Genomic DNA, 18,938 nt, shown 5'->3' on the forward strand with positions numbered 1-18,938 from the left:
CTGAGTTTAGCAAATCTGGATTTTGAAATTCTAGGCTTCCTTTGCCTTCAGAAACCCTTCTGGGGTCAGAGGGGAGAAATGTGAACACTTAACTTTTGTGAAAGTCAAGCACTTTACTGTTATAATTGCCATTGACAATTCAACACAATGAATAAATTATTACTGCTATTGATTTGTTTCATCTTTCTGGACCATTTGTTACAGGGGATATATCAGAATAACACAGTCTCAATGAGAAGGAACTCAATCTTGAGAGCTGGTGTGGTGTTTGTTCCTATCTGTTAGGCATCATCTGTAGACAGGTATTTGTGCAAATCTGATGCTTCTGTGGAAGCAGGAGAGCACTTAGTCCTTTCTAGAAATCAGTTGGCATTTTACTAGTTTGGAGTTTCCAGGGCTGTGTGGGTTGGTGGTTTTCATGGTCTTGGGTGGCTAAAATGAACAACTTCAGTTGACTTCAGTGTTAGGAGCATCTTCAAAAATACTTCCATGCAGACCTTCTCAGCTGTTCTTTTTCCTTGGTGTATGTTGCATTTTTACACAAAGGTATTCACTTCCCCATGTGAAAAACTTAATTCAATCCCAGCCCAAACCAGCACATCTGTTTACTGTAATTACAGCTTTAGATGATATCATTCTTTCCAGGTATGGCCCATAAACAGTGTTGCATGTGTTTTAGATGTTTCTTTCATGCCATCCCTTCTGCTCTTTTGTTTTGAACTGAGGATTTGAACAGGACAAAGGCCAGAGGCTCATGCCCAGCATTGTTCACTGGGAAGAGTTGCATGCTCCAGCTTTCCCTGCCAGTGTTCATCCTGGGTCTGGATGTGTGCCAGGACTTGAGGGGCACCAGTGTGCACCCAGGCCCAAGCTGAGGGGTGACCAGGACATGTACAGACACCATGGCTGCAGCTGGATGTGTGCAGGGTGTGAGGGGATTGCTCTTGGCGCAGCCTCCTACCCGGCCCCTTGATGTGGGGACAATGGGACACTCTCCGCATGCCGCCTCTTGCCGCCTGCAGTGCCGGGCTGGCACCCAGCTGCTCATGAAAGGCTGGGATCAGCTTAGTGACAGGGGATGATCTGAGAGTCCCTTGCTGCCAGCTGGATAAATACTCCTGCAGCAGTGGGAGATGCTGCATTATTAAATAAACCATCCAGGTTGCTTATATGCAGAATTAGGATAAGGTTGGCTTCCCACTCGTGAGCACTGCTCAGCACTGGAACTGCTCTGCTGCGCCTGGATATCAAGTGTGGATAAAATGGTCTTTTCAGCAGCTCTGGAGATTAGTTTTAGGAGCCTTCTGTTCCAGAGAGGCTTAATGGGTGTTGAAGGTGTAACTTTCTTATTCCTGTTGCTATTACAAGGTGGAAAGTTCCAGTAACATCTGGTAACTAAGCAGGGAATGTAGGGATCTTGACCCTTCTGTCTCACAGGCCTCCTTATGGTTTGGTGGAAGAATGCTTTCTATTTTATTGTGCCGTGGGGAGGCTGAACAAGTGATGCACAAGGGGATTTAGGTGTCCAGCTCCTCTTTCAGCCTCCCATTCTGTAGAGATCATGGGAGTGGGGTGCTCCAAGCCCGGAGCTCCTCCGGTTCTGCTTTCAGTGATGGTGTTGCTGAGCACCCAGCATGCAGACTGTCGGAGACCTTTGTCCAGATTTCTTTCTGGGTCACCACTTGCCAAGTGCAATTGCCCTAAAAACAGACTGAGACCAAGCTATTGACTTGTAATTGTCAATGCATAAAGTTTCCAAGAAGAAAGAGAGCTTTGTGTGGCTTTAATGGGGACACACTGAAGTATAGTCACTCTTTGAATTAGACAATGGGAACGTAAAGATTTTCTACAGCTCCTAAGAGCCTCTGAAGAGCATCGGCAGAAGGTTACATTAAGCAGAACAATGGCACAGTAGTTGGCTTGCTGAGAGGTAGGAAAACCCTTTGGAAGGAGTAACTTCACTTTTCTTCAGTGCTGTTCACTCCCAATTAAATAAGATTAATTGTGCTGTTGAGTTCCAGGAGTTCAACATCCAAAATAAATACATAAATTAAGGCAGACGACAGTGCAGAGGCTCAAATGCAGTTTGAATTCCTGCCACCTCCTGTGGGATGTGGAGGGGAGAGAGGAGCCCTTTCCTCTTACTGCCTGATATCCCACAGAACACACACGACGACCGAGTGCTCTGCTCTCCTTGCCTGAGCCACTTTCTTGCTCCTGGGAAGGTTTTCTTTGGCTGGATCTCTGCAAGGTGCACAAGCCAGTTTCAAAGGGCCAGATGTGTGTGGAATAGGAAACATGCTGGCCGGGCTCCAGGCTGTGGGACCTGCAGCACAACAGTGGCTCCCCAGGAAAATCTCTGGCTGCCAAGAACTAGAAGTGATGTCAGCTCTGGAAGTGTGTCAGATTAGAAACCCTTGTACTTTGCTCCCTGTGAAGTATTAATCTCCCAAGGCCTGTGCCGTAATGGGTCCTGTCTGGCTTGGCTCAGCTCTCTTTGTTTTGGGCTGGGAGTGTTGGAGAGGTTTCTCAGGAAGGCACTGGAGGCTGTCAGTGGTTTGGCTGCTTTGGATGGGTGTCCTTGAGCTGCTCCCAGGGCCTCACTCAGCTGTGCTAAAGATGGGCCTCCCCTGCCTTGAAGTGAAGGTCTGAGCCTTGGAATTGTTGACTGGGCTGGGGTTTGTAGGAGTGGTTGTGCCTTGGGATCTTGTGTGTGCCTAAATGTCTTTGGCTTTTCCCAGGTGAATGAGTTTCTTGAAGAGAAGATAGAATTGATAGAGATGTGCTGTCAGTCTTATGGGCCTTACTCAGGAGTTGTGGATCAGGTGATTTCAGCTGTGCTAGAAAAGGAACACAGTTATGCCAGTGTACTGAATCCCTTTTGGTTTATGCCTGAATGTTTTGTTTTCACAGTAATTACTAAACCACGACTTGTTCTCCTCTGCACAAAGCCATTTGTCTCCTGTTGAACAGTAACCTTTTATTTGCTTGTGCTGTGTAGCAGAGCTCAAGGACATGTTTACTAATGATAGCCAAAATTTCACCAGAACAAGCTTCTCCCTTGTCTAGGTTTTTCCACCTTGATTTAAGTGGTTAAACCTCAGGGAAGGGATGGGAAATAGCCTTATGTGCAAGGATGCAAGTGGGGGTTTTTTCTGTTCTTAGTCATGGAGTGAAAGCTCCCAACTCCATGGGTTTGGAGTACTGCATGTCCTGAATGTAAAAACGCTGCTGTGAGGGTCTCACCTCTGCCCAAGTAATTGCATTGTCAGCCATCTGTCAGACCTTGCTGTGTTGCTCGCTCACACTTCACCTGCTTAGTTATAGATTTGAAATTAAAACCCAACAGAATCTGTTCTTTTTCCCCTTTACTCAGTGGTACGTTGGGCTATTCCTGCCTCCCTTTGATGTTGGGGAGAGGAGATAATAGGAGTGGGGTTTGGCTGGACGCTGAGATGTGCGACTGGGGAAGGGCTGTTGGCTGGTTTAATGTGGATTTTCAGATGCCTGCCTTGGATCTGAACTCAGGCTGGCAGGGGCTGTGCTCCCATGGAGGGCAGAGGACAGCTTTGTGCCTTGAAGATTTGACGACCTTTGTTCATTTGAAACGCCCTGTTTTTTTATGCCACTCAACAGGAGACTTTTTAATTTACTTCACTGGGCCTGGATGCCGGAGGTAAATGGATGGCTGATGGAAGTGAGGAAATAGATGGGAGAAAAAGAACATTTTCTCCTGGGCTGTTTTTATACACAATATAGCCTAGGGGTTAGCAACACAGGGGAGAGTGAAAAAACCCTGCAGAGCCTGGGTCAGAAAATACAATTTTCATGGGAACAAAATGCTTTTAACTTGCTACATCAAAGACCCTCCATTCCAGAGCATTCTCTGTGTTTGAATACATCTGCATTCCCCCAGAACTCTGTATGTGAATGCACAAGTATGTCATGTGTATCTACATGTGAGTGTGGACTTGCACATACATTTATGATCTGAAAGCTGTTACTGCCCACCTTGGAATAGCTCAGCAGCTGAAACTACTTCCAGCAGGAGTCAAAAGCAGAAAGCTGTTTGGCTCCAAAGCACAGGTCTGTAGCTGGAACATCTGCCTAGGACTGATGTGTAAAAAGCCCTTCTGGCTCCTGTCTTGGAAGCCCACCTTGACTGCATTCATTACAGCATCACCTCGCAGGTAAGAGAGTGGAGGTGAGCTGCACGAGCACGTGGCTCTGTTCTTAACCAGGGTCCTGTCCATTTCTGTCACTACAGGATGAAGAATGGAGGTTGGAAATAGTCAGCAGCTTCTGTAAGCACTTAACATTCCTGATTTCATTTGTCTTTGATCTCACTTGGACTAATTTTACTCTCTTCTGATCCCTTCCCTTGAAGGGGCTTTTATCTCATTGTCAGGCTTGCTAATTTAGTGGGGTGTTTTGAACCAGACCTCCTCCAGACCTTTCCAGAGCCTGGAAAGTATTTTTTTTTCCTTAATCAAGGAGTGTTTATGCAGTTTATGCAGAGTGTTTATGCATCTTGGGACAAAAGTCATACTGGGGCTTTTTGCAATGCCGAGTCTGCACTCTGGACCCTGCTGCTCAACCACTGTATGTGCAAATGGCTTGTCACCCAAACTTGCAGTATTTTGGGGCCAAAAGGGCAGGAAGGCGGGCTGGATGATTTGGGACAGGTCAGAGCAGTCTTGCATTGGGTGGGAACTTCGTTTGCTCAGCTGGAGGCCTTCCCAGCAGGCTGTGTAAGTAATAAACAAGGAGAGGTGGTCACACATGTTTGACCAACCAAGTAGAAGCTTGGATCCCAGTAGATTTTGACTTTGGGGAAAATAACTGTATGATTTAGGGATATAGAAACATCACCACAGGGTTTTGAAAAGCAAATACTTTTTTTTTCTGTGATGGAAAATGTGTTCTGTTCTTATTCTGCTACAAGCAGGTTGAGTTGACTTTTTAAGGAGTTGAAGTTTGAGAGGATGATAATTGCTTCTTAATGTGGGAAGATGCACTGCAGGCCCCTTCTCTATTCCTGGCTGTCCCCTTGCACTTCACCTTTGGAAGAGGAGGAGTATTTTCAGCAAAATGCCATTCTAGTTGCTGTCTGAAGAAACTAGAAAATAGGACAGATATACAGGTTGTTTTCCCAAGTGATGAACAGGAGCTTCTAAAGATGACATATGTAAGGAAAGGCAAAGAACGAAGACTTTACCCAACAAAGTTTTTAGTACCTGCTGTCTTGCATGAAAGGCTTCCAGAGGCAGTGTCTTTCCAGTACATCCTGGGCAGCCTTTCAGCCTTGTGTTCCCCTGGGAACCATCCATCCTCCCAGGGAACCACTGAGTTCTTTACCTTGCTGTGATCCTCAAAGGACCAGTCTGCCCTAGGAGACATGAATGGGCAGAATTGCCCCTACACAAGGGCACTTGGTGGCATTTGCCTGACCTGGACCTGCCAGGGCTGTGCTGGCTGACAAATCTAGAAATTCCATTGTGGTGTATGCACACTGAAGCTCAGGGGTGTCTGCTGCTTCTGCTTGTGCTTTCTCCTTGCAGAGTGTGAGATAGCAGCATGGTGGAAGCATACATGTGGGAAAACCCTAAATGCAGGGGCTTGCAGGTAGCTGTGTTGGCAATGGCTGCCCCTTTGTCATGGAGTACAGTGCCTGGCTGTTGTGCTGACTGTGACATGGGCATCTCTGTATCCTGCTGGATTTGTCTCTGGGAGATTGCCCCTGGATGTCCTAGAGCAGGTGACAGAAGAGGGTCTGTTCTGTCCCATAACAGTGGCAGTCAACAGGCAGGGTTCTTGTGTGGCCTCCTGGTCACTGAAGGGACAGAGCTGGCCAACACCAAGTTCTCAGTGGTTGTACAACCCAGCAGCAATGACAAACCTGACAAGTTCCCATCCCCACGGTCACCGAGTTGGCCACGCATGGGGACAGGGTTAGGCCCTTCCTTCAGGGGCACCTGTGGTTTCCAGCACATGCCTTGAAATAATTCCATCTCCCTGCATATGTAATTTTGCGTGTCATTGCCCCTAATTGCATGCTTAACACACACTCTTTTTAAAGTGCAGCCCTTTTATCAGCAGTAGGTAGTAGCAGGTTTAATAGGGTGTTTGAATTCCTATAAAATTAATCTGTAGCCTTCTGCGATAGAAGACGGGCAGGGAGCCATGTGGTTCATATCCAGTGTTGATAAACTTGTTATAGAGGCAGGAAACATTTCTGATTGGAGCAGTGACAAAATAATTTGGAGCAGAGCCATAAAAAGAGTGGATGGTGATGGTTTGAGCACAGCAGAGATTGAAATTGCTGGTGTGTGGAAGCAGCGCTGCCAGCTAACATTGACTTAGTGTCTCTGGAGAACTCTAACGGCAAATGCATTTTATTAATGGCAATATTCTTTTAGGAAATGCTGAGCATTGTTTCAGAGGTGGAGCCCCCTCGAGTGCGTGGGTTTGGAAGTCAGCCAGACCAAGATCTGTTCAGCTGAGCTTGTTGCTGGTCACTGCTCTGGCCCCCAGCTGCAGCAGGAAGGTTGCCTAAGGGCATGTGCTGGGTGCTGTCTGCTAACAACTGGAATATCCTTTTCTAGTGCAGAAACTGCATCCATCCATTCTTGCTCTGGATTCACCTGTATGGGATAAAATGCTCAGAGACAGCAGGTCATGTTTTTAACTGTTCTTTTATTGTCTTTCATTTGAAATGTGTTTCCCAGAACATGAACATCAGTGGGAGTTGCTTCTTTCTCAGCTGGACTTGAGCTCTTACTGCCAGTAAGAGGGGCAGCTGCTCTAACTAGCTTGTGGTCATTGGCATTGCAGTGCCACATGGGGCTTGGATACTTTTCCTTGACTTAATTGTCTTGTGGGGGTTGATCAGCCTTGGAGGAGGCTCTGATGTGTAAGTGAGAGAGGAGCCTGCCACGGCCAGCCATGGTGCTGCATTTTCTGTGCTTGCTCTTGCTGTTACCACCTCTTCACCTTCTTCCAGCTGCTTTCTGCTTGAATCCAGCATGGAAACAAGTGTGGACAGCAGGGGTGGCTGCTGGGCCCATTGAGAATGGCAGAAATGGTGCAGGTTGTACAGCCATAGGGATGGGGGATGGAGAATGCAGTGAACAGGAGTCATGGACTGTGCTGGTCTCCCAACAGGGCTGAATTTCACCTCGTACCTCCAGCCATGGTTCCTTTGCTGTGTAAAACTGGGATGTGATTCAGTCAAGGAAAGTAACCCCACTGCCACACTGTCTTTGCTTTGCAGGGAGGCTGTCGGAAGGGGATTCTCTGGAGCTGAGCTGTAGTGCTGGTCCTGCAAAGGTGATTCTGGAGCCAAACCAAGTGGTGATTTTGGACTGCAACCTGACCCCTGTTGAGCAAGTGATCAATATCACCTGGAAGAAGAATGGGTTTCCATTAGTGGAGCAAGAACATCTCCATGTGCTTCCAAATGGATCACTCTTCATCTCATCCCAGGCTGTGGCAAAGGACAGTAAATATCCCGAGAGGGATGGTGCTGAGGGCAACTACTCCTGTGTGTCTCACACCTCCCTAGGGACTGTCACCAGTCAAACAGCTGCAGTCAGATTTTCAAGTAAGTGTTCTGGGAGGTTTGTTCATTTTCTTTCCTTCCCCTCCTGGTACTTGTACAGAAATCTGCTTCCCCAGGAGCTTGAGATAAAATGTCTGTGAAATAAAATCATAATAATAATGTATAGATAGGACTGGGGATAGTCCACAAATAAGCAGTGGTGTATTCCTGTTATCCCACTGTTAACATCCTGTGTAACTCTCCCAGGTAAGTGCCATCAGCTATGAATTAAAAACAGGACCCTCCTCTTTCCAAAAGACAGTGCTTGTTTTTGCAGAGAACTTCAGAGCCCTGAGTGCAGCACCCTGTGCATGGAGAGGTGGCTGTGGGGGGATATGACTGTGGCAGCTTGTGAGGTGAATATCTCTTTGTATGGAAAAGATGAAAGAAAGGGTTCTTCAGGGCAGTTTTTGTTTGGATTTAGAAGGACACTCCAAGATCTGAACTGCTGAATCTCTGCACAGAGTTCAAGAATAAAATTCCTTTATATTCAGGCTTGGCTCCTGGGGGCTATTTTAAGTGAGTGCAAATAAATGATTCCTTGACCTGCCAAATAGGTGAGGCTAGAAAATAATGCAAATACAGTAACACTTATTTCTAGTACAGTGACTTGTGTATGTTAAATGTTGCTAAAAACAGCTGCACAGGCACACCATAGGAGTTGAGGGGGGTGAAGGTGCCCAGATAATGTCCTGACACCCCCTTTACACTGGGATGTTTTTAGGCTCTGGTACCCCAGACAGGGCCATCCAGGTTTGGCCAGGGAGTGTTTCAGTCTGTGAGCACTGTGCTGTAGAAACCAGAACTGCTGGTGAAGCTTTGCCAGATGAGGGGAGAATCTTTGACTTTTGCAACACGTCCTCCTTTTCTGCTCAGAAAATGTTTAGCATGCAGTCAGGGATCCTGCACACAGGTATTGTTTGGGAGGAGCTGTCATTAGTCCAGATGGATTTATTTAGGTGCTCCTGCCTCAGTCCCAGACAGTCTGAGTTAGGATATATTTATTCCCTTTTAGGGTGACTTACGTTGAAGTGTGCACTGTGTCTCTTGCCCAGTTGCAGTGGGCTGTGTCTCTTTTATGGTCCTGGGTTTATTGTTTGGTGTCTAACGAGTTAGAGCAGTGGAGACATCTCAAAATGGGGAGGCTGACTTAAATTGCCCTTCTCTCCTCCTGGATTTTTCCAGAAGAGCATAAATGGGTGATGCCTCTCTCCATGCCCTTCTGTGTTTGTCCCAGAAATGGGAAATTTCAGGTGAACTCTTTCCTTGTGTGTACTCATAGGTCTCCTTTTATTACCATCTGCACAGGGAAAATGCAGCTTCCGTGGCACACACGCGCACCTGCCATAACCTATCCATTTCTGAGCAGGGAGCAGCGAGGGAATTGATTAATGAGATGCATCTCTCACTTCGATTTGTTCTGAGGGCTGGGCAGAAGCACTTGCTCTATTAGCATTCAGCTGGAGCAAGTGAGGATTGTAAAGGCTTGGGTTTTTTTCATTTTTTCCCCTGCTACTGAACATGGTCTGTCCAAAGCTGGATGGAGTGGATGAACTTATTCTTTGTGCTGATTGCCTTAGGGACTGCTAGTCAGGACAGGGCAGTAGTAGAAAACCTGTTCAGCAGGTGGGATGTGTTATTCCTGCCATGAGTTTGTCCTTCTGACCTGCAGGTACTTTCCTTCCCTGGAATGGGGTTCCCATGCAGGGCTATGGGGCTCTCTGTGCCACTGGGTCTTGCAGTAACAAGTAGGAGCATTGGGTGTTTGTAGCACCTCCCTTGCTCAGTACTGGTTTGGTGCTCTTGGTGTCATCTGCTGTGTTTCAGGCTTGTGGGAGTCCACTCCTCCCCCTGAGGGCCCCAAGAGCAGCTCTGGCACCTCTGTGTAAGGGCTGCCAGCTTCCCAGTGGAGGGAGGGGATGCTGCAGGCAGCAGTGAGCCCAGAGGCTGGAGGAGGCCTTTTGGAGCAGTCAGGTTAGAGTGGTGGAGGTTGAATGGCGTGTGAAGGCTGTGACAGTGTAAGGATTTCCATCTTTCCACCATGATCCAGGAATTCAGCTCATTGGCATTTTGCTGGATAAACATATGGCTTGCTGCCCAGTGTTCCCTGGCACCCTGTGTGCCACCAAGGGACCCATGCCACTGTCCCTGTCCACACCTCGTGGCAGTGGTGGCCATGGCAAAGGGGGAGGAGCAAGGCTGTGAGGGCTCCTATGTGCCTGTTAAACACGCAGCTGCTCAGGCTGATAAACTGGGTTTTCCTGCAGGTTTTCCTGAACCCCATGTGCTCCCACATGGAAGTACCAGGGGCATTATTGTAGTTGTGGGAAGGTGTAGCTTTCTACCTGTTAACAACTACATTGATGAAGATTTGTTAAAGCTTTTAATTTAGCTTAAACATTTTGTGCAAGGGAGGTTGTAGAAAATTACAGTAATTGTGCCTGTCAGATGAAGACGTTTACTGTGCCTGGAGGGAATGGACCAGCATTGCATGGCTGCTGGCAGGGAGCACGGGAGAGGTTTGGAGTGTTCCTGCACCAGGAGGGACAGGCCACAGCAGGAATTAACACACAGGATCTCTCATCATCCTCTCTCCACATGGACAGTCTGTCTTCTCTGTGGCGCCCTGTGGGTCTGGGATTTGAGGAATGGTACACTAGGATTTGTTCTTACTTTAAGGATTTATTTTATAGATTTTATCCTATTTATTTTGTGAATTAGGGGCATGGGTGAGTGAAGGCCAGGGACTGTAGGCAGAGCCACGCTGGGCAGAAAAACTTCCTGCAGATGAATGCACAGGCTCTGGACCATCCATGACTTTAGATGTGGATTTAGATGCTGTTTTGGGTAGGTGGGGAGCTGGCTCCTGTGGAGAGCAGGAGCAATCCTGTGCTGCCATATGGCCCTGCAGACGAGCGCTGTGCTGGCTGGGCCTGCGCCGTGCTGGGGGAGCCGTGGCAAATTGCTCCCACCACTTTGTTAGCGTGTTCCTCTCCCACCCCCAGCCAGTTCAGAGGTGAGTTGTTCAGAGAGGGGTAGTCTGGGTGGTGTATGAGATCTGAGTGGGGGCTGAGGTTGCCCCCACCTTGGAAGTACCTCCTAATAATTGTAGAAGGTACAAAGAGGAAGAGCACGCAGAGAGTCTGGGGGCAAAGCGCTGTGGGAGAGAGCAGTGAGCCCCTTTCAGAAGGCTGAATTCCTTGCATAGACTGCATTTTCTGCCTGGGGTGTAGTGTTGCTGGCTGGCAGCCTTTCCAAGCCCACAGCCTCCTGCACGGATCTCGCTGCTGGGAGAGGGGGAGGGTGCTGTGTTTCACCATCCTGCAGTCACCCCTGGGCTCAGAGCTAAAAGCCTTGGCGCACACGGCTTGGCTCCAGCTGGGTTTAACATATCAGTGGGGAGGGAGCTGCCTGCCCCTCTCCTGGAGGTGCAGAGCCCAGTGCTTTGGCTGTCGCTGAGGGCAATTTGCTGTAATGCTCTTCACCTTCTCACCTACAGTGGGTAATTTTTACTGAGTGGCCTATTAAGGTGTTCAGGATAATCAGTGCAACACGGCTGGGAGGTTTTGTGGCTCAGGATGGCTTTGCAAGCTAAACCTTAGCTGTGAAGTTGAAAATAATGTTGAGTATGTGTCGTCTTTGTCTGCCTTTTCCCCTCAAGCATCTCCTTTCGCTGCCTCCCTGTGGGAAAACCTCTCACTTTGCAGCACTTCTGCAGCAGCAGAATTCTTCTGCCCAGGATTTGTTTGTGGGAGGAGAGCAGCCCCTCCAAGGATGCTGTGGCCCCAGGGTGAGCAGTGTGTTGGAGCCTGTCCTATACTTGCTGTGACCTGCACGCACGTCCGTGCAGCGTGTCCAAGTGACAGGAGCTGCTCTCCAGTCCTCTCCTCCCTTGCCTGATTCTTTTTCCTCCCAGCCCCAGCTGTTGGCAGCACAGCTCTGAGTTGCGCTGGAGGTGCTGTACGTGTCCTGCCTCATCCATTCCACCCTGGTACTCCTGAGGATGAGAGAGGAGGAACACAAGGGATCACAGCATGCTGTGGTGTTGGCCCCAAGCTGGTGCAGATGCTTGTGGAGCAGTGATCAGCCCAGCCAGCAAGTCTGTCTCTGCCTGACCCTTTCAGGGCTGACATCCATGGGTCTTGCTCAGTTCTGCATCAAAGGAACTTTTTCACTTCTCTTGCTTTGAATTGGTGTTACATTCTGTGCTTATAAGGTCCCAGTTGAAGTTCCCTGTCCTCTCCTTCACAGAGGACTCTGCAGGCTGCTTCTTTCAGAGCTTGCAGGGGTGATTTTTTCCAGCCCATCCCTGTCCCCACTGTCCCTAACCTTGTGCTGTGAAAGGAATATGATGGAGCTGCTCAGCCTCTGAAGCCCACCCCAAGAGTTCTGAGATGGTTTGCTGGGCATTGCCATGGTAGAGCCCCCAGCCCCACAGAGCTCTCAGCCTGCTGTGAGACAAAGCCATGGCTTTGCCAGGAGCTGTGACTCCCCTTGGGAAGTGTGGCTGTTCCTGTGTGCTCCAAGAGGGACACTGTGCTCCCTAATCTGGGGCACTGTTTGGTCACACTCCTCCACATCCTAGTGAGGTTCTGTTGGGGATGCTTTTCTTTGCTCTTGAAGAGCCATTCCAGCACAGTGGGCAGATAGGGCTGGGTGGAGGTAAAGGGCAGGATTTGGTTCTCAGCTGGGAATTTAAAGCTTGTAGGACCAGATCTGGCAGGTGATAGCTACGAATAACCAGGACAAGTTATTGCCTGGTAAGCCAGGGAGCCCAGGAGGCTCTGTCACCTTTTGTACACCAAGCTGATGCCACTTAATAATGAGCAGCAGAGAGACAGGTGATGCTGCTTGAGGTGGAGGAAACAGAAATGCTAACAAATTTCTTTTTTTAGGCTTCCTACCTCCCATCATTATCTTCCTGAGTACATGGCCCTCCAGAGCCTGCCAAAATATTCTCATTGACACCTGTAGGATGAGAAGAGAATAATGGGAAAGAGGATTAAGGGTATCTGCTCTCAGGAGAAGGTTGCTTTGATGGTGCCATCCTGAATATGCACTGGCATTTGATGGATTTTCTTTTAAACTCTTGGATTCAGCAAGTTTTATTAACATGAGCTTAAAAGGTTTTGTAATTTGTAGAAATTACTCTGTGGTGAAGTGGTCTGCAGTGTATATTTGAGAATACTAAAGCAGTTGGCTGAATTAAGGCCTTACATATTAATGTATTTTTCAATTTTTTCCAGGAAAACATTTTTCATTCCATTTGTATTGAATTGAAAAACGAAACGTGGCAGACAGCTGGTGGGAGAATTTGGTCTGTAGCTGCTGCGGGGAGCAATGAGTTGCTTGAAACATGTGATAACTATTTAAATTAAAGAAAAACACTAATGACAGCTGAGAATATGCCGAGGTTAAAATGGGTCGTGCAAAAGCATTTCATTTTCCCAACTGTACATACTTTCTCAAGCTCACACTGCAATAAAGCATGTATATGTGTGCATGGATGTTTGTGTGTGTGAGATGCAAAGAAAAACTTCAAGTTTGGAGTCCTACAAAATCCAAAGCAATGATGGATGTTCTTGGAAAGCGGTGGTGAGACAAGCACATAATTGTGTTGGAGGGCCAGGAGGTCGCTCAGGGTCCTTCTGAGCACAGTGCTATGCTCAGCCCAGCGTTCAAGTGTGATTTCTTGGCTGAAATTTATGTTTCTTGTTCCACATTTGGGGTTTCTGGCACTTGTGTTAGAGCATTGTTGGATGGATTTGTCCAGCAGGGTAGGTTTCACAGCAAAGACAGTTTAACAGAGATTGATAAAGCAGAAGCCATTTCTTCTGGGGGCTTTCTGCCCCCATCCAGGAGCCTGCATGAATATTCAAAACTCTGCCTGTGACTGAGATGCCTTCGGGTTATGCTGTTGGTAGGACAGATGCTGACAGCCCTGGGGGAGGATTTCTGCTGCAGGGTTTTGCTGTGTGCATGGAAAGGTTGGAAGAAGAGGCAGCTGTGGATTGTGGTCCAAGAGCAATTCCAAACCTTAGTGCTTTGTCTCCAAAGCAGTCCAGCCTCTTTACTATGGAAAGACATATATAGAGAGAGGTGAGCCTTGGAGAGTAAACAAGTATCCTGGCATGTATGAAATCCATCCTTCTCTTAGCAGGGTGTCTGGATCCCCTTGGCTGCCTCCCATCTACTTGAATAGAATAAAGTTGGTTTTTGCAGGTAGGAGAAGGAGGGTCAAAACTTTATGGGCTCTGCCTCTGGTCTCCAGCACTGCCAGTCAGTGGGCAGCTGTTTTGTGTAATTTGACATCTGTCTTGTTCTTCCTCTTGCCTTGTTTTAATTTCCTGTGGCTGCAGGAATGCTACAAGGCAAGGGGAAACTCTCATCTCTGGGGTTGTGGCATTTCCCCTCTGTTTCTCATTCTGTGTCCTTCCCAAATGGAGCAAGGGAACATACAAGGAAGCAATTTAGGAAGGTAACTGCTGAAGCTGCCAAATTGCCTGTCTTTCTCTCACACTGTTGCCTTAAGGTGGAAAATGAGGCAAGAAACAAATTTACACATTGAAACCTTTCAGTTACTGTTGTTAGGGTTGCTGAGGGTCTGTAGGAGCACAGGATAGGGAGGAATTACATTTCAGGCTGTCTTCAGGAGAGAAAAGCCTTTCTCTTAGCTTATACATGATGACAAGTTTGCATTTCTCAGCAGAAACACTGAGTTATTAACTTTCCTTCCCTCCTTCTTTCCCCAGCATTGTCACGCTTTTTCCAGCAGCCGGAGTCGCAGACAGTGGAGGAAAATGGCATGGCCCGGTTTGAGTGCCGGATCGAGGGGCTGCCCTCCCCTGTCATCACCTGGGAGAAGGACCATGAAGCTGTGCCAGCAGAACCCAGGTGATGCCCTGCTTGCTTTCTTGGGTCAGCTTGAAAAAGAGCAAAGCAAAACCTGACCATTTAGGATGTGGAAATCATTCTATAAAATGGCAGAATGACGAGAGAGGTGATAGAAAGGTGATAGAGAGGTGATACCAGGTTTGGACCTGATAACTAATTGATATAAGAGGAGTTATTCAAGGGACCGAGGAAAAAAGGTCCATAAACATAAAGGTCTGAATAAAATGGACTTTCCCCCATATTTTCAAACCACAAAGGAAAAAGAACTCCTGATACTGTGCTAGTTATTACAGCTAGTTATTACAGCTCAGAACCTGCACCCTGCAAAGGCCTGTGTGTACCCAGGATGGGGCACGGCAAGGCATGGATGCTTTGGCTTGTCCTGTTGTGTGAAATGACATGGAATTCGTTGGGTTATTGGGGCCTGGGGTGAGGAGTATTAACCTGGGCGTATCCAACTGAACTCCATTATGTGGATTTTCTTTGATTTTGGTTATGATTTTAATGGGAGGTGTTTTCTTTTGCCTTACTCCCATGTTTAGACACCATCTAGTAAAAGATGCTGAATTTTCTTTTTCTGGAGAAAAGAGGAGAGTCCTGAAGCATGATACTTTTTCTTTCATGAAAGTCACTTACAGAGGAAGGGATAAACCATTAGCTGTTTGTCTGTAGACATCACTTCTGCAGGGAATCAGTAACTGAATTGTCCTTTAGTTCTTAAAAACTCCTTTTCTGTTCTTCAGAAAGAGGTGTTTCCCACCCGGAAAAGTTAATCCAAGTGGTGGAAGAGGAAAAAAAGAGGGAGGTGTTTGGGGGGAAGTTTAGAAATGCTTTTGAAGCAGTGGCTATTTCTGTAGGAATACCCACTTATATCCTTCAGTCTGGAGTGTGGCATCTAAAAGTTCATAGGAGGCTGTTATGAAGAAAATTAATAAAAAAGGAAGGAAAAAACCCCTAGAAAATAAGGGATTGCAGGAGAAGTGTGTCATAGATACAATGGCTTTTTAATGAGACAGCTCGATGGATATTGTGAAATTACTTGCTCAGAGATTGCTTTCATCACGGGCAGCCTGAAAATTGTTTTCCTTGTAAAAGCCAGGCCATAATCTCTATCTGCAGATCTTGCTTTTTAAATCATGTTCTAGCTAATATGCTTTTTCAGAAGGATTTGCTTTTTTTGTTGTTGTCTAGTTGTTGTTGGATTTAATATAACCGGCTTTCGAAGGAATTAAGTGAATTCCAGGAAATGTTGGCTGCCAACCAGAGCTCTCTGTTATCCTCCCTGCATTGTGCCTAAGGATGGGATCTCAGGCTGGCCTGATTACTGTGGGCTCCCTCCTGTGCACACTTGGGATGAGCCTGTGAAAATGGAACCCTTTGGCTGGGCAGGTGTCAGGGTGATGATTTCATACTCCAGAATAGCAGGGCTGGGAGGGTATGCAAAATCAGGCTCAGGGACTGGAGGTACAGCCCTGGAGTTGTGCTTCTCCATCAGTGTTTGTGATTTAAGAGGGATAGAATAATCATGTTAAACTCACATTGCTTTTCCCTTTTCTTGCTTTTCCTTTTCCCCTCTCTTTTCTTCCTTTCCCCCTCTTTTTCACTCTTCCCCCTCCACTTTTCTTTGTTGTTCTTACCTCTGGGCACTCTTTTCAGCCTTTGCCCCTGGATGCAGGTTCTAGCATGGTGCTACTTCAAAGGTACTGAGACCTGATCTTAAAAAAGTATTTTAACAACCTATAGGGTACCATAGTGCTGATTGGTGTTTTTGGAATACCTTTCCTGTCCCTCTTCAGGACAAAAATCTAAATTACCTTTGTGAGTAAGGCACAGATTATTTTGCAGTTCTGGCTCTGAAGCACAGTGAGTAAACACAGTCTTAAATCTGCAGCTGCTGCTGGAAGGTGGCTCACAGGATTTCTCTTGATTGCAGTTGATTTGGGGTGTGTGCAACATCTCTTGGCATAATCTCTGGTTTATGTGCTGGCTGGGTTTCACATCAGGCTCCAAAATTCTGTTTATTTTCTCTAGAGCCAAGATGAGCACTTGCTGGGAACTGGAGGTCTTTGGAGGTCTGCACAGCAAATCCATAACCTACAGACCACATACTCTGCAATCACAGTATATTTGTCCACATTTTGGCTACGTGAGGGTTTTATCTGTGTGTAAAGTTTTATTTCTGTGCTGTGCCAGGAATGCCTTGACGTGGCTCATGTTCATGTACAGGACTCTGGAGCTGTGAGCAAAAGGGCTTCCAAACTGAGCCTGCAACAGAGCTGCAGGTTCCTCACTGTGCTCAGGACAGCTTTGGGCTGTCCTAGGCACCTTCAAAAGGCTGAAGGTAGGGTGTGCTGGCAGTTTACCAGGGAGAAGATAAGAAAGGGAGTAGGGCTATTAATGCTGGGATATTCTCTGAGCTGTAGGGCTGCAGGGTTTGGACACGAGGCAGTGGTGCTTGATTTCAGCTCTTGGGCACTGCCCTGGTGAGCAGCCCTGAGCCCCTCAGTGCTGTCAGGGAGGGGAAGAGCTCTCTGGGTGTGCCCTGCTGTTCTTGCTGCTTTGGAGCCCAGTTGGCTCTGCTCTGAGTGTGCTGTCCTTCAGGGTAATAGAGGTGGGGGCTTGCCTTTCGCCCCCATCGAGGCAAGCTTCTCTGAGATCCTGACACTGCAGCTATCAACAGCAGAGCTCCTGGGACTGCCAAGGTTCCAGCGTTTCTCTTGCTTCCAGGGCCTTTGTCTGTCTGTCCTTTAGCTTTTGTTTCCTGCTTAATCCTTGGTGAAGGTGAGCAGACAAAAAGATTTGCACTTTGTGTGAAAGAAAAGCTCTGACAACTGTCTGCTCTGAGTCATCAGGCAAATTTCCTTACAGGGAGCCTGGGGATGGAGCAAATGCCCTTGCAGGCTGCCTGAAGGCTTCTAGTTCAGGGCTGCTGGGACCCTGAAGAGCTGGAGGCTTTGTGAGCGGCTGGGAGAAATGGTGGATAGAGAAATGTGCTTTTCTTCCCTCCGTGCTTCCCCAGCAGAGCAATCCTCACTGCTGCCACATTTTTCCAACAGGATGTATGGCGCTGAGTAGATCTCTACCACTGGACTGTGTCAAGCTCTTTTCATGAAGTCTCCCCAGTAAACTCCCTTGTTTCCACCTCCTGCTCTCTTTAGAGACACAGTGGCTTGTTTTGTGCCCTCAAGAGAAGCTGGGTCCTGAATGCCCTGGTATAGTGACCCTGCTCTGAGAGAAGAAAGGCCAGAGATCAGAGGTCTGTCCTAGCCTCAGTGAATCTGTGATATATCAGTGAAGTGTCTTTTTGTGGCTGGGAGATGCCTTGCCTGGTGTTTGAAATATGTTGATATTAATTACAGACTCAAATAGCAGATGCACGACAAAAATAAATATTATCACAGTGGGAGGCTTTCCCTCCATGGAGCTGAGAGGATGCAAATATTTGTTATCCTTCTCCTGAGTCCTGATGAGGCATCCTGATGAGGGCTTTTCGGTATCACCTCCTCTGAGGTCTTTTGGGGCTTGATCCTGAGCAAAATGTCTTTGTGAGTAGCAGGAACGTGGCTTTAGGGATGTAAGGCATTGCATTTGTGTATATGGGAAGCTTCAGCCGTGTGTCCATGGATCAGGCTGTAGGATTGTTTCAGGGGAGACAGAATGGTCACTGGAGGAGCTCTTGTAGCTCTTCCTTCTTCATCAGCTGTGAAGGACAAGACATGATGAGCTCAACTACAGTAGCTGAGGTCCAGGATTGATGCAAGACTCACAACAGGAATATTTGTCTCTGGAATAGACTGCTTAGGGCAAGGAGGTGTTTCCATGGGTGCAGATTTAGGATAAATGTCTGCAGGAGCAGGCATGCTGTTGGTGACCATGGCTTGAATGCAGGATGAGTAACCTGTTAAGGTCTTCCTGGCTCCATGATCCTTGCTCATGGCACTCCAGCTGTCTCAGCACCTGGAGAACCACAGTTTGACTTACTGTGATCTTTGTGGATGGCAGGACTGGCATTCATGGTTATAACTTGCCTTTGTGCTGTTCCTGTGGAATAGCTGTTATCCCTCCCCTTAGCAATTGCCTTTGAATGTGTCCTCTTCATAATGAAGACTGATAACCCAGAGCTGCCTGTCAAACCTCGGCAGCTCTGTTTATAGAGGCTTGCAATTAAAAATGGATCTCATATATAATTAAAAAGGATCACGTAGGCTTTGCGCCTTGCATTCAAGAATAAAGAGGCTGCCATCTAGGAATCCAGGCAGAAAATGGAGATGCTGACAGCCTGCTCCTACTTTTATGCTAATTGCTAATCATCTGCTTTGTTCAGTGTAATGCAGCAAGGATTGTGTTCATGTCATGAGCAGTGTAGCCATTTCACTCTGTGGAATTGTTTCCCAGTAGCATCCCATGGGCAAATCAGAGGATACTGAATGCCCAGCTGTGAGTT

At 47.4% G+C, this 18,938-nt stretch overlaps 1 protein-coding gene across 1 annotated transcript in view; it reads left to right on the forward strand.

The window, feature by feature from the left end:
• IGDCC4 (immunoglobulin superfamily DCC subclass member 4) overlaps window positions 1-18,938 on the forward strand; it is an 82,462-nt gene that overhangs the window by 22,078 nt on the left and 41,446 nt on the right. Inside the window, exons 2-3 of the mRNA XM_059482450.1 lie at window positions 7,274-7,603; window positions 14,353-14,494. Coding sequence (XP_059338433.1) covers window positions 7,274-7,603; window positions 14,353-14,494 — 472 coding nt within the window. The remainder of the gene's footprint in view (window positions 1-7,273; window positions 7,604-14,352; window positions 14,495-18,938) is intronic.

This window comes from Ammospiza nelsoni, chromosome 14, assembly GCF_027579445.1.
Source record: "Ammospiza nelsoni isolate bAmmNel1 chromosome 14, bAmmNel1.pri, whole genome shotgun sequence".
Classification (NCBI taxonomy): domain Eukaryota; kingdom Metazoa; phylum Chordata; class Aves; order Passeriformes; family Passerellidae; genus Ammospiza; species Ammospiza nelsoni.